General features: G+C 39.6%; 1 protein-coding gene across 1 annotated transcript in view; it reads right to left on the reverse strand.

The window, feature by feature from the left end:
* Positions 1-13372, reverse strand: part of KCND2 (potassium voltage-gated channel subfamily D member 2) — a 517861-nt gene extending 504489 nt beyond the window's left edge. The window contains exon 1 of the mRNA XM_056117991.1: positions 12237-13372. Coding sequence (XP_055973966.1) covers positions 12237-13351 — 1115 coding nt within the window. The 5' untranslated portion in view covers positions 13352-13372. The remainder of the gene's footprint in view (positions 1-12236) is intronic.
* Positions 13373-14641: the final 1269 nt, after the last annotated feature.

Consider the following 14641-nt stretch of genomic DNA (forward strand, 5'->3'; position numbering starts at 1 on the left):
TATTCATGTGTAAACTCTTGAGCTTTTTGCTTACTTGTTTCAGTTTGGTTTCTAAAATCAGCTGTGCTCAGGGCTTACTCCCAGCTTTGCACTCAGGGACCAATCTTAGTTGGGCTCAGAGACTGAATTCCCATGTCAACTGATAAAAGGAACGTGACAACTGCTAGACTATCTCTCCAGCTTCAACCCTTCAAAGGTTTGTCATGGTTTCTGTTAGTTGTTGTTGTTGTTGTTGCTGTGTTGTTTCTGGGCTGGAATGACAGCAAAGCAGGTAGGGTGTTTGCCTTGCATGCAGCTGACGGGGCCGACCCGGGTTCAATTCCTCCGCCCCTCTCAGAGAGCCCGGAAAGCTTCTGAGAGTGTCTCGCCTACCTGGAAAAGCCTGGCAAGCTACCCGTGATGTATTCAATATACCAAACACAGTAACAAGTCTCACAATGGAGACGTTACTGGGCCCGCTTGAACAAATCGATGAACAATGGGAGGACAGTGAGAGTGAGAGTGACAGTGACAGTGTTGGTTTTAGAGTAACACCCAGAGATTCTGTGGAAATATTCCTGAATCTGCACTGAAAAATTAATCCTGGCAGTGCTGGGGGTACCACATAGATTCAGGGGATTAAACCTGAGTGAGGCCCAGGAAAGGCATGAGGCTCACCCTGTACTATTTGAAAAAACTTTGTCAGCTACAGTTGTTTTAGGTGTGCATGTATATTATAAATATATGTTTGGTTTTGTGTTTTTGAATATAATATTTCATTTAGTGATACTAATGAGTATATAGCAAAAGAAAAAATATGATAAAGTACTTCTAAGTTTATAGTATTCTAAAGAGCATTAGAGTTCAAAGATTCCCAGAAGTCTAGCTTATTTTAGTCCATTTTTAGCACTGTGATTTTGTTTCCTCGTTTCTTAAACTATAAAGAAGATTCTACAAGTTGATTTCTAAAGAACCCAGCAAAATTAAAATTCTTTGGTCTCAATAACAATAGACTGGAGCTGGAAAATCACACATAAGAGTGAGTCGATAATACAAAATTTTTTCAATGAGGTTTTTCTTTTTTTTTTAGTTTCTTTGCTTTTTTTGGTCACATCCGGTGATGCACAGGGGTTACTCCTGGCTCTGCACTCAGGATTTACTTCTGGTAGTGCTCAAGGGATGCTAGGGATGGAAGCTGGGTCAGCCGCATGCAAGGCAAATGCTCTACTCCCCATACTACAGCTCCAGCCCCTCCAATAAAGTATTTTAATGTATTGCTGAATATATCTAATTTCAGAAGATTACAAACATATTTGCTTATTTTTCATTCCAAAAAACAGAGACATTTGTTAAACACTGGAAACATTTTAATAAGATTCAAAGTGTTATCTAAAACAGTATTCATAAGAATTTTCTTTTTCCAAATCACATTTAACAATATAGGCTTAGAAAGATTAATTTTTGTACAGGATTAAAGGAAACCTGTTCCCCATTAAAAATAAACAGAAGATAGTGATTGAGAGAGTACAACTGTCATCAACTTCCTTGCATGCAAAGGACAGGAAACACCAGACTTTAAACCTTCATAATGGCATTGATAAACCCTTTCCAGCAGAAACCAAGCCTCTTCAATATAGGCTGCAGCATTAGGTAGAAGTCAAATATTTTTAAGCCAAAAGCATGCTGCAGTGAGGTTTCACAAAATTCCTTAGATTCAGTACTTTTGAAAAAATAGTTTCGGGAGAATACTTTTCTATTTTTCTTGTATTTTTATGCTGCTAATAGAATTTTTGTTTTTCCAAGACCAAAATCTCTCCAAGTATCCATTCATGACTCTGTTTTACTCTCCAGCATGCTGATTCTTACTAAAGATTACCTCTTTAAGATTTCATTATACATCTGCTAAATGTGTGGTCCCAGTTTAATTTAGGTTTAAAAATACATATCCTCTGGCAATTTTCACAGATTTTAAAACATGCAAACCATTTTTTTCTTTTAGACTCACAAAAATAACAAAACACCTGAAGAGGATATATATGGGTCTCCTACTGCAAAGTGAGGGGGAAAAAAAAAAGAATGAAAATTCTTTAAATAGAATCCAAAGCATATGTGGTATTCTTGAATGCTAACTTTAGAATTGACAACTGTAAATATGCAAATCTGCAAATGTATGTTTAAAACAAATAATTATCTTCAGTCAATTCCAAGATAGCCCAATATCCACTGGGAACCAGTTTTGTCTTTTCAGCTAAATTGTGGATACATTTCTTTTTCATTCAAGCTAGTTTTAGTTTTTTTAGCTGGGAATAATTTAATCATGCATTTTATAAAATACTCTAATTTCTGGGAAATCTTGTCCACAATTTAATGTCAACTTTAAGAAAAGGTAAGCATAATGAATCTGAGAAAGAAGAAATAGTGTAGAAAATTATTGACAGACAGAAACACCCAAGAGAGCATAGAAACATCCAGAACCAATATTCTCAAACTCTTATTACCAGTTTCTAGTAAGACTCAGGAAAACTAGCTCCACCAGAGTATGCAAAAGGGGAACTCTGACCCTGATTTCACCTGGTCCCTTCATTAAGACAGTACCACATTTTAACTCTTATGCCCCCTTAATAATCTCAACAAGACCATGTCTACCCAAATCGTACTGCCCAAGACAGTATTTCAAGCCTGAACTTACCCATAAAAGCACTATACATTGGGACTGAGACACAGCACAGGGGTGCCTTCCTTTTAGACGGCAGACTCCTGTTTAGTCCCACCCTGTACAGCATATGATCCCCTAAGCAAGCTCCACTTGTACCCTGGAGCACAGAACAAAGGACAGATCAATAATTAAAAAATAAAACAAAAGTCAACAAAAGCCATGCATGTTAAAAGGCAGTGTAACAATTCCATAGGAAATCTGCATCCACCCCGCAGGTATAGACTTCACTGTAAGATACTATTTTGCTTCCAATGGGCTTGAGTTGGTCTTTGAATTCTTTGTTGTGAGGAAGTCAAGAACCTAGTGTATGAGGTTAGTAACTTACTTTCTTCTGATTCTAGAATAAAATCTAATCCTGATTTCACTGCGGTCTTTCCTGAGTCCTGGATTCCAAGATAACAGGGACAATAAGATCCCAGGCAGGTCACACAGATCAAGACAGTTGTCTTTGTAAGAGCATCAGGGCATATGCCTCCTCTACAGAGCAGGAACTCATCTGATCCAGCTGTTTCCCAGACACCAACCTTCTAGCAACAAAACAGAGGATGAAAACACACCTATGTGAAGTAATTGACAGTAAACTAAACATTTCATTACTCTTCACTGTTTCAGAGTTTGTGCTCACGGAAGTCAAATCTTTTTTTTTTCCCTTTTTTTGCTTTTTGGGTCACAACGGGCAATACTCAGTGCTTACTCCTGGCTCATGCTATCATCTATTACTCCTGGCGGTGCTCGGGGGACTACATGGAATGCTGGGAATTGAACCTGGGTTGGCTGTATGTAAGGCAAATGCCCTACCTGCTGTGCTATCCCACCAGCCCTAGAAGTCAAATCTTATGTACATTATCACAACTCTCTCATATCTCACCACCATATCTCAATTGACACCACAACACTAGAATTTTGTTTTGTTCTGGTTTTGATTTTGACTTTGTTGGGGGGAGGGGCGCACCTAGTGGTGCTCAGGGCTTACTCCTGGCTCTGTGCACAATGATCATTCCTGGCAGGGCTCCAGAGAATATATGTGGTGCTGGAGATGGAACCCGGGTAAACATCATGCAGTGCAGGCACTCGACCTTCTGTTCTATGGCTCCAGTCCACCAGAAGTCTTTTCTATCGGCTATGAAGCCCTACCTATCTTAATTTCTTTCATGGAACAGTTACTAGAAAGCTTACCCCTGACTTTACTTCAGTTACAGTAGTCTTAGGAGCAATACAATAAGCTTCTTTCCACTTTGAGAATCTTAATACTTTTTTTTCCTCTGGCATCAAAGTTATTCATTAAAACTTACAGGACTCACTTTTAGTCAGCTCAAGTATTCCTCTTGGGAAAACTTTGTATCCCCCTACACAAAACAGTGCACTTTTTACCATAAATTATTTTCTTTGCAGCACTCTCCACCAGTTAGCATTATGCAAGTTATTTTTGTGTTTATATTTGCCTCTCCTACTGGACATTCAATTCTTAAGGTCAGAAAGTTGGCAGTTCTGTTTACAATGCATAGAAAGTGATTAACAAAAGTCTGTTAAACTAAATTGAATTCTCTGAGTCACATCTCTATTTCCAGAGAGTATACGCTACTGTTAGAACTTTAGTTTTCCGAAATCATTCCAGTATTACCAATATTCTAAGAGGTAAAAAAAAAAATTAGGAAGATGGAAGAATCAGGCCCACATAAAGGGAAGAAAAGACAAGAACTTTTACTTTTAGAACAAAGCCTTCCCATTCAATTTGACATTATTTCAACTGTCATCCTACTCTTCCAATGTTATTTTTCTCATTATTAACTTCTGATAACTCCCTATTCTCCCCCACGCTTTTTTACGTTTCAAATTTTCTTTACATAACAGACTTGTCAAAATTCACAATGCAAAATGAACTGCATCATGCTAGGATATGTACCAACATGAATACTTATATTTTGTAAACTTGCCTTTTAATTGTTTAGAATGGGAGCTTCTTCCTGTCAGAGCCTACATATAACTTGTATTTCATTTACAGAGATAGTTCAGTATTTTTGAAAAATTCCATTTCAGGGGCCAGAGAGGTAGTGCAATGGGTTAGGCACTTGCCCTCTACACAGCCAACCTCGGTTCCATCTCCTACCCCCAGAACGCCAACAGGAGAGCAGAGCCAGAAGAAAGCCCCGAATGCAGCAGGGTGTGGCCCCCAAACAAAACCAAAACCAATTCCATTTCCTGAATAAATCAGTGGATCTGAGTGTAACCCCCCCAAAAAAGTAGCACTCTGTACTTATAGGGCAAGAGGAAAAATAATTCTCAACTGACTATATGTTACCAATCCTTCTGAACTATGAGCTTCTTAGGCTTCTCACGTTTTGAGAGAGAATGGAGCTTGAATCAGAAGGCAATAGATTTCTGTGCTGACTCACTTACATTATAAGATCTCTCCATATGCTTCCCAGAGGCATCTGTAATTTATCCAGCCTTCACCAGTAAGCAAACTGATTAAGGAAATAGCCATTGACAGTCATTAATTCTAACCTTTGCAGAAGAATTAGTTATAGATCAAGGAGTAATGAAGTCTCAGACCTTCGTCGTCAAAAACAAAATTAAGACAATGGGTCATAGAAGATTTAAAAGAAAATATGTTCAAAAAACAATGTCAGTGTTTTTAATATTACACAAAATAAAATATTAGATAAGGAAATTATCACTCATAATGAGATGGTATTTATAGTTCTATTGCTAAGGAGCTCTTCATAGTATGTAAGGATCATCTCACACCAGGATCAGCGGTATCTTAACAGAAATTGTTCCATATTTGGGCACGAAACTAAGTAAGAAATCCCCCAAATTTAGAGATTCAAATCTCAAAATCTTTCAACCTAGTTAGGAGGAAATGTAAAACTATATATTATATGAAATAACCCTATTGTCAACTGAATTCCAACTATAACTGAGAAAAGCATGAGAGTTTGAGGAATTTTCATAGGGGTCAGTGTAAAGGCTGGTTCTCAAAGGAAAAAAAAAAACAAAACATCTAAAAGGTTCCAATAAAATATGCTAAAGGAAGAAGCAAGCAGAAATTAGCCCCAAAATGTAGAGAGGGTGTTTTACTTCTGAGATTCTTTTCAATACGAGACCATAGACCAAACCATCAAATCTTACTGCTGTTCTAAGAATATAGTAAAATATATACAGAGATTAGGGAAAGGAGTGAAATGATTATTATAGGTCTGAAAGAATAACAGTACTTCATTTTCAATGAATGCTTTTTTACTATTTATGTTCTTTCAGTAAAAGAGAAGTTAATGTGATCAGTTGTAATGAAACATATGACAATATGATGTTAACTACTTCAGACAAAATTATGTATATTCTTTCTTTTCCATCAAGGCCAGGTGAAGTACCACCCAGTTGTTTGCCCACAAATAATACTGAGGAATAAGTTAATAGTGAGTCCCAAAGAGTAAAGCTATGAATGAAATGCACTACATTAACAGAATAAGAGCAAATTTTATTCCTTCTATCTCTGTAGCATCAGCAGAACATTCAGATAATTCTCACATATTCCTAGATAACATTTTAAGGTCTTCCAAAAGAAGATTAAAAATAAATTAATTTCAAAAAGTACTACTGTTATCTAATTGTATGACTATGTGTAACCCACAAAGAAAATAACCGCAAAAATCCTTGCCACCAGAAATTCAGGAATTCATTGAAGCTCATTAACTCAGTTACAAAGATAAGTATAATATGCAGGAAATTTTGCAAAGCTGCAAAATAAATGGATATCATATTAAAAGCAGTATCTTAAAGAAAATAAAACCAAGTCAACTTTTACTCATAAGAAAATTCCTTAAAAAAAAAAAACTAATCTCAAACCGACTAAAAAAAGAAAATGGCCTCTTCTCTAGAGAATTATGTTCTGAGAACACATTTTATTTATCCAATCAAGTTTCTGCTTGGCAGTCATGCAAATACTTGTTTGGGGTGGGGGAGGGGTGTGGGGGGAGGAGAGTAAGTAAATTTCTGGATAAAAGTATGTATTAAGAAATACATATGCAAAGTCAAATATCTCTAATTCTAATGAATAATAAAACAAAATGAAAATACTTATATTTCAGTTTGATGAAATGTTAAAAGCAGAATAAAAATTACATTTATCAATATTTCATTGAAATTTCATTATCAACTTGCATCAATAGATATGCTCTAAGAACTTCATGGGGAAAAGTTGTTGTAGGAATAGTAGAAGAGACAGTACATTGGGTAGGGAACTTGTTTTGCACATGTGCAAGCCAAGTTCTATCTGCCCCACTCCTCCCCCAATCCTCAGCAGGAGTGATCCCTTAGCACAGAACCTGGAGTAAGTCCTGAGTACCACAAGTAAGAACCAATTTGCTTTTTAATGCTGTTAATCTGCCCCCCAAAATGTGTTATTTCTAGTATGAATCTACATCAGAAAGATAAAAGTTTGCATTTCTTACTGTTATAAAGAGGTACTTGATGACTGCCTTAGCAATATTGATGTATATGTCTGGAACAAGGGGAGATATTTATATGCATTCAGTGATTGGTAAATCAAAGGTCTCTATACAAGTTATTTTGTCAAGTATATTCCCAACATTCCCTAAAACTACATAATCAGAATAGTAACAGCAGGATATTTATAGGTTTAATTTTCTTAATGATATGCTTTACATATTATATTTTTATTATTAAATACAACATACTTATATGTTAATGTGTATTTTCTTTTTTGGCATTTGGGTCACACCCATCAGTGCTCAGGGTTGACTCCTGGCTCTGGGCTCAGGAATCACTGTTGGCAGGCTCGAGGTACCATATGGAATACTAGGGACCCAATCCAGATCTGCTGGATGCAAGACACGTGCCCTATGTGATGTACTATCACCCTGGCCCCATACAGTATAACACATTCTAATGTGTATAAAATATAACACATGATAAACATAGGATAAATATTAATGTATATTAATACACATATATTAACAAATTGATTTGCTCGAGTGGGTACCAGTAACATCTCCACTGTGGGACTTGTTACTGTTTTTGACATATTGAATATGCCACAAGGAGCTTGCCAGGCTCTGCCATGCGAGCGGGATACTCTCAGTAGCTTGCCGGACTCTCTGAGAAGAGCAGAGGGATAAAACCTGGGTTGGCCTTGTGCAAGGCAAACACCCTACCCACTGTGCTAGAGCCTGGCAAGCTATTGAGAGTATCTTGCCCACACAGGAAAGCCTGGCAAGCTCCCCGTGATGTATTTAATATGCCAAACACAGTAACAACAAGTCTCACAATGGAGACATTACTGGGCCCGCTCAAGCAAATCAAAGAACAACAGGAGGACAGTGACAGTGATATTAATATACACAAAATTCTGAAGATAGGAAATTTCAGTACATTGTTAGGTGATTGCAGTGAAAATCTTTTTTAGTTTAGCTTCTTAAAATAAAAATTTACCAAATGTACTAAAACTACAAAATGATAAACTACTTTGAGTCTTATAGAGAGTAAAACTATTTTCCCTTTATAAATATAATTCTAGCATGTTTGATTCTAATTAATGCATATTAAGAATAAATTTTAATTTGTATTCCTTAAATTTGTTCAGAAATCAGAATAGATGAACGAAGTTAAAATAGTATTTCATTCTAAGCATGAACTATACGAAAATGCCATGTAAAACTTTCTTTTCACATAACAAACTTTAATGAAAACAACTTTCTGTTAAAGTGAAGGTTGACAGGAAAGATATTTAAGTTCTTTAGTCAATGTCATGAATAATATGTCTTCATTTACTCATTTTTTGAAGGGGAGGTCTGGGAACACATCAGCAGTATTAGGGGTTATTTTTGGCTCCGTGCTTAGAAGTGACCTCTGTCACTTCTGGAACTGTTCTAGAAACTATGTGTCCTACTGGTGCTCGAACTTGGATCAAATCACACACAAGGCAAGAGCCTGACCCCTGTACTATCACTATGGCCTAAAATTTGTTTTTAAAGACTATAAAATCTATTTTAGACTCTTTATACATAATATATATGCTATGTTTTCCGGACCAAGACTACAGGGATTGCCAAATACGTTTGTTCTTCGTATTATTTAATGCACCACCTGGAACTACTTAGAAATCATATCATGAACTTTGATGTATAATTGAAAAAAGTTAAAATTTCCCCAATTCTTAAAAAAATCACCTTGGAGTACTGAGAAACATTTTAAATTATTCAAAATTTCGCAACATTTAAGTATACCAACAAAATGAAAAAATAACAACTGGATGTTAACTTCCAAACATCACTACATAATAGGTAAAGGATTCCAGGTTCTTTTTCTCGCAACAAAGTTTAAGGCAGTCATTAGTGTTTACATTAGGAAAGGGATGGGGGAAAGAAATCAGTATGCAGTGCAGGCCAAGGAATAATTTCAGAAAGAAATTATGGAAGAAAGACACAAACGCTCAACCTAACCACTCTGTTTTAAATCGTTTCTGACCTTTACTTCACTGATTTTATGTGTGATTCTGATGTTTCATATTTTGATAAGAAATTGGTAGCCTTAAAGATTTATGTGAAAACTTTTCTTTAATTGGAAAATTATATATTGGCAAACTCTGACTGCTAAGTTAGAGTTTTAATGATATATTTGCTACTTTAGGAAGCATAAAAATGATTAAATGAATAAACAATAGTTCTAAGACAAACCACTCACTTTTCCAGACCAAAAGTCAAGTGAACATTGTTTAAAATCACCTAGGAAGCAGGAGATAAACCTGTCAGTTTTGATTTATAGGGCACTTATTTACTTCTCATGTAGATATTTATAACAATGTTTGATAATCATAATTCTGATTCCATTTACACTTATATTATTAACTGATGATTATTACTAGTTTCTTTAGGAAAAAAAGTAGTCAAATAAAAAGGTCTCAATAAAGTGTAATAAGGAATTCTTGGTCATCTATTATAACAATTTATCATAACCATCTATTATACTAAGTTTGATATTAGTTCCAACTACTGTAAATTTTCTAGAAAACTTTTATATTAAACTTTATTCTGTAAGTTTAAAACTGTAGTGTAAATATAAAATCAATGCAACAAATTTTTGAAATTTTTGTTCTGAAAGAAAGCTGTTGAGTCACAATAAAAACAAAAGCTAGACACACAAACTGCAGAATAATTTTTTTAAAAATCAGAAAAAAGTTAAAAATTTATGTTGATGAGAAATAGAAAGTACCTAAAATACTTAGTTCTATTATAAAGAGTAAGCATTGTTAAATGTTCAAATATATTCTCCAATAAATGGGCTAAATTTTGATAGCATCAACAGTTTTGCATCTAAAAAGCATTACTGCAATATTCTATTAGGATCATTAATTAGCTTAATTTCCTGAAAATTAAAATTTTCAACTTCATTGCTACTTAGGTCTCTTGCTTCCAAGTTCTGGAAAAGTGTTGCATACATAATTCTCCTAACCGACATATGTAGAGACCATATAGAATAAAATCCACATCATAGATACTACTCAGTAATTATGATTCATTTCATCAAATTATTACAAAAATGCTTACAATTATTTCATTTATAAAAATTTAAAATGTCATTACTGGATAACACTTCCTCATTTTTTCCTTAAAAATAAATATAATTTTTTCAGTAAAAATAATGATTTGGAAGTCATTCAGAAATTTTTGTAAAAAATACTGACATCTAATGTGCAAACTAGAACTTCTAACCAGTTGAATTAACATCTTATCAATATTTACTATAACAATAACTATTCAGATCACTGATACTTCATGAAAAACATTGTAAGAGATACAAATCTTTTAAAAAATGCATTTCCTTTTAGTATATCTTCTTGTATTTTCTCAACATGGAGTCATTTTTATTCATGTACACTTCTAATTGAAATTCTGATAATTATTAATCTCCAATTGTGCTGAACAAAAATTTCAAATGACAAAAAAATAAAATAACCTCTCTATATTCATGGATACATGTATACGTATATTTATATAAATCTCCTTGATTAGAATAAACACCTATACTAGAAGGCATTCTGCATGAGCTTCACAATTTGTCACAAAATTACAAATAGGAAAGGAATGAAATTTAGGATAAGGATTTTTACTAAGTCATTTTTGAAAATGTACATTTTTGCAAAGTGTAAGACTAAGTAAAAATTTTTATCAGCATATTGCACTTTACCATGATTTCATAATTAGCTTGGCCCAAAAATCATTTACACATAAAATATTCCAGTAGTTGTGCATATAACAACATAAGAAGTTCTGTTCAACACAATATGTCTAATAAAATTTACTTGATTTTAACCACACTGTCATTTAAAGGAGGCAATTAAATTAGCCAGGAACACAAAACTTAAAAAGCAGTCTTGGGAATAACTTTTTTCTTTACTATTACCAATCCTAATTCTACTGAGCAGCCTAAGGCTGAAAAATGATTGCTAACATCAGTATTTGGCTTATCTAAAAACTCATAAAAGTAAAAGATTCTTAGTCTTTTACTAGATTCTCTAACATGTAAATGTTGCTACTTTTCTACAGTTTGATTAACAGTATTTCAGTTTTCCTTTTTGTACTATCTGTAAAACCTTGATTCTAGTTTAAAATTAATATTTTTAAAACATTGACTCAGGATGTCACTTGATTACAGAACGCCATTGCCCACAAATAAAAGAGTTCACGGAAGAATTCCAAAAAAGGATATTAGGACACCAAAATTTTATAAGACAAATAAATCTTGGTGACTGTGAAACTCAAAGGTCCTCTACCTGATGTTTTCATTACAAATATGCATAGATGACAGCTATTTGTTTCTTTGGTCTAAATTGTGAACCTAGCTAAGTCTTCAGTATGTTGCAAATACCAGTCCACTGCATTTTGTAGATTTGAGCAATTTCAGCCATGATATTAAACACTGCCTAACCTGTTAGTCAAAATTAAGATGCATATATATGAATATGCACATATGTTACAAAATCCTTCGATGGTGCTATGATCTGTTTTATAATGTTGTAAATGTAGAATGATGGGTCCTAAATGGGAAAAAAATGAATGTCCCGATAATATATTCTAGAAGAATAGAACTTCAAAGAAACATGTAAACTTTTTGTTTCACTACCGTGATGCACTTTCTAGGCATTTCAACATATAGTATACATATCCTTGGATCCACATTCCGTTTTCCTTAAAAACAAAAAAGCACAAATGTATGCCTCGAATCAGGCACACCAAAATCTGTGACTTCATCACAATAAGACATCCCCATTTCACTCCTTGCCAACAGCTCCATAAGGACATAAATGTCGAGAACCCACCGAGTTACAAGAGTTCAAAAGAATTCTGCAAACTCATTTCGCTAATGCTGTCCTAAGCCTATCTAGGAAAGAGAAACATCATTTCCTCCTCTGAATTCTTATAGATCCTTCATACCCCCCAACACCACCAACAACCACCCCCACCCCCCACCCCCTTTTCCCACCCCAACCCTTGATCCCACTGCCCTGGCGGGCACCTACCCTAGGGTGGTCATGGTGACGATGGTATACCAGAAGGCGGCAGGGATGCTGGTGAACTTGCTGGCCGACGAGCCCTTCTCCGCGTAGAACATAACGGTGGCGAAGATGATGATGGCCATGGTGAGCGAGAAGAGCAAGAAGCCCAGCTCCGAGGCGCAGCTCTTGAGCGTGTAGCCCAGGATGCGCAGGCCTTGCGAGTGGCGGGAAAACTTAAAGATCCGGAAGACTCGGAACACCCGCAGGGTGACGAAGGCCCCGCTGACATCCTCGTTGTCCGTCATCACCAGCCCGATGTAGTAAGGCAGGATGGCCACCACGTCGATGATGCTCATGACGCTGCGCACGAAGCGGTAGCGGCTGGGCGCGGCGGCCAGGCGCAGCAGGTACTCGACGGTGAAGATCATGACGCAGGCCGTGTCCAGGCAGAAGAAGGCCACGGCGTAGCGCTCCCCGCACGGCAGCTCTTTGATGTGGCCCGGGCTCGAGCCGCACGGCACCGTCTCCACCACGTTGGCGATGACCGACACGGCGATGAAGAAGCCCGTCACGTAGTAGAACACCAGGGCCATGGTGCTGGTGTGCGGGTTCTCGAAGGCCCGCCACACCCGCTGGCGGGCCGTCATGGTGGGCAGCGCGCTCTCGCCCGTGGTGTCAGTGTCCGCGTCGTCCTGCAGCCGCTCGGCGTTCTCCCGCCGCCGGTCCTTGTACTCCTCGTAGCAGCAGTCGCCGATGATCTCGGGGATGAGGCCGAAGAAGGCCAGCTCCTCGTCGTAGGCCGAGATGCACTCGTGCCGCGGGTAGTGCAGCTTGCCCGTGCGGTAGAAGTTGAGGATGTGGCGGAAGATGTCCGGGTCGCGGTCGAAAAAGTACTGCTGGGTCTCCGGGTGATAGAAGAAGTCCCTCTCGGAACTGCCCAGCAGCGTGTCCGGGTACCGCTCCAGGGTGTCCTGCCACGTCTGGAAGCGGGTGCCGCTCACGTTCAGCACGATCAGGGCGTCCTGGGTCCGTTTCCTCTCCTGCCTCGGGGGCGCGGGCATGGGCCCCGAGGCCACGGGCATCCAGCCGATGGCCGCGGCCCTGGCGAAGGGCAGCCATGCTGCGACCCCAGCTGCCATGCTGCCTCGACGTAAGGGCGGGCCGGGCCGCGGAGCCTCAACAGCTGGTCAGACCAGAAAACCCTCCAATGAACACACGTAATCCGCCTCCTGCCGGGCACGCGGTGGTGGTGGTGGTGGTGGTGGTGGTGGTGGTGGTGGTGGTGGTGGTGGTGGTGGAGGCTGCGGCTTCCAGGGGCAGTTTCCTGGGAATCCAGAGAAGGCTCTTCCTCCAAGGCTGAGATCCGAGTGCAGTCACGAGAGTCAGCAGGGCAAGTTGCCTTCCAACAAGCTCTTGCAAACAACCCGGGAGAAAGGAAGAAAACGTCCTCCCAGTTACGTCCAACAGAACCTCAACAAACGTCAGGTAGCTGGGGGCCCAGGCCACCCAGGCCACACACACGCACACACACGCGCACACACACGCACACACAAACACACTACTACACAGGGGGTTGTAGACGCAGCAGTTCTCCAAACAGGTGTCCTGGATATGTCCCTTGAGGAGACCGTTGACAGGTAGTGGACTCACAAGTCGGTGTCGTATTGGGGAGCCAGGACCAAAGGCAGTCACTCAGCGGTTGGCCTTGGGACCGAGTGGAGAACCCCGTTCCTCCACCCCCCCTACCGCCCTCTCCTTGCAGCGTCTTCCAACCTGGCCAGTCCAAATGGGCCCTTCCCGCCAAAGGAGTCTCCTAGAGGCGACCTGTTGTTGCCGCGTTCCGAGAGGCGGCCGCTGCCCCCCACGTCTTTTCGGGAGTCGGGTCCCCGCCTGGACTCCCGGGGGCCGCCGGATTGATTGGCAGAGGTGGAGGTGGTGGACGGCGGGCACGGTGGGCGGTGTGAGGAGCCGGGGGGGGCCCCCCCACTCTTCCCCCACCGATCGCAACGACAAGCACCCCTGGCGTCCGCCGACGGCGTCCGCACAGCCGGGTCCCTTCACTCTCTTTGCAAGTTCAGCTCAGGTGCAGCGTGCCAGTTACAGCGCCCGGGAGCAGGCAGCCGCCGCCGCCGCCGCGGCAGCAGCAGCATCTGCCTCGGCGCAGCCCGCGCCTCGCCCGCGGTACATACCTGGCCGAGTGCGCGCCGGGGCTGAGTTGCATAGAGACTTTCTCCCAGCGATGCCCCCGGAAGGGGTAGAGAGAGCCGAGCCAGCAGTAGCTCGCGAGCAGCAGCCGAATCCCAGGCGCCGAGGGAGCATAAATAAAGCCCCGGCGAGCTCTTCTTCCCCCTTCCCCCTTCCCCCTCCGTGGCTTGCCTCCTCCTTTTCACCTTCCAAAAAGCCAAGCGCAGGCGAGCCGAGCAGCAGCA

The sequence above is a fragment of the Sorex fumeus genome, unplaced genomic scaffold (assembly GCF_029834395.1).
Source record: "Sorex fumeus unplaced genomic scaffold, SorFum_2.1 ptg000037l, whole genome shotgun sequence".
Classification (NCBI taxonomy): Eukaryota; Metazoa; Chordata; class Mammalia; order Eulipotyphla; family Soricidae; genus Sorex; species Sorex fumeus.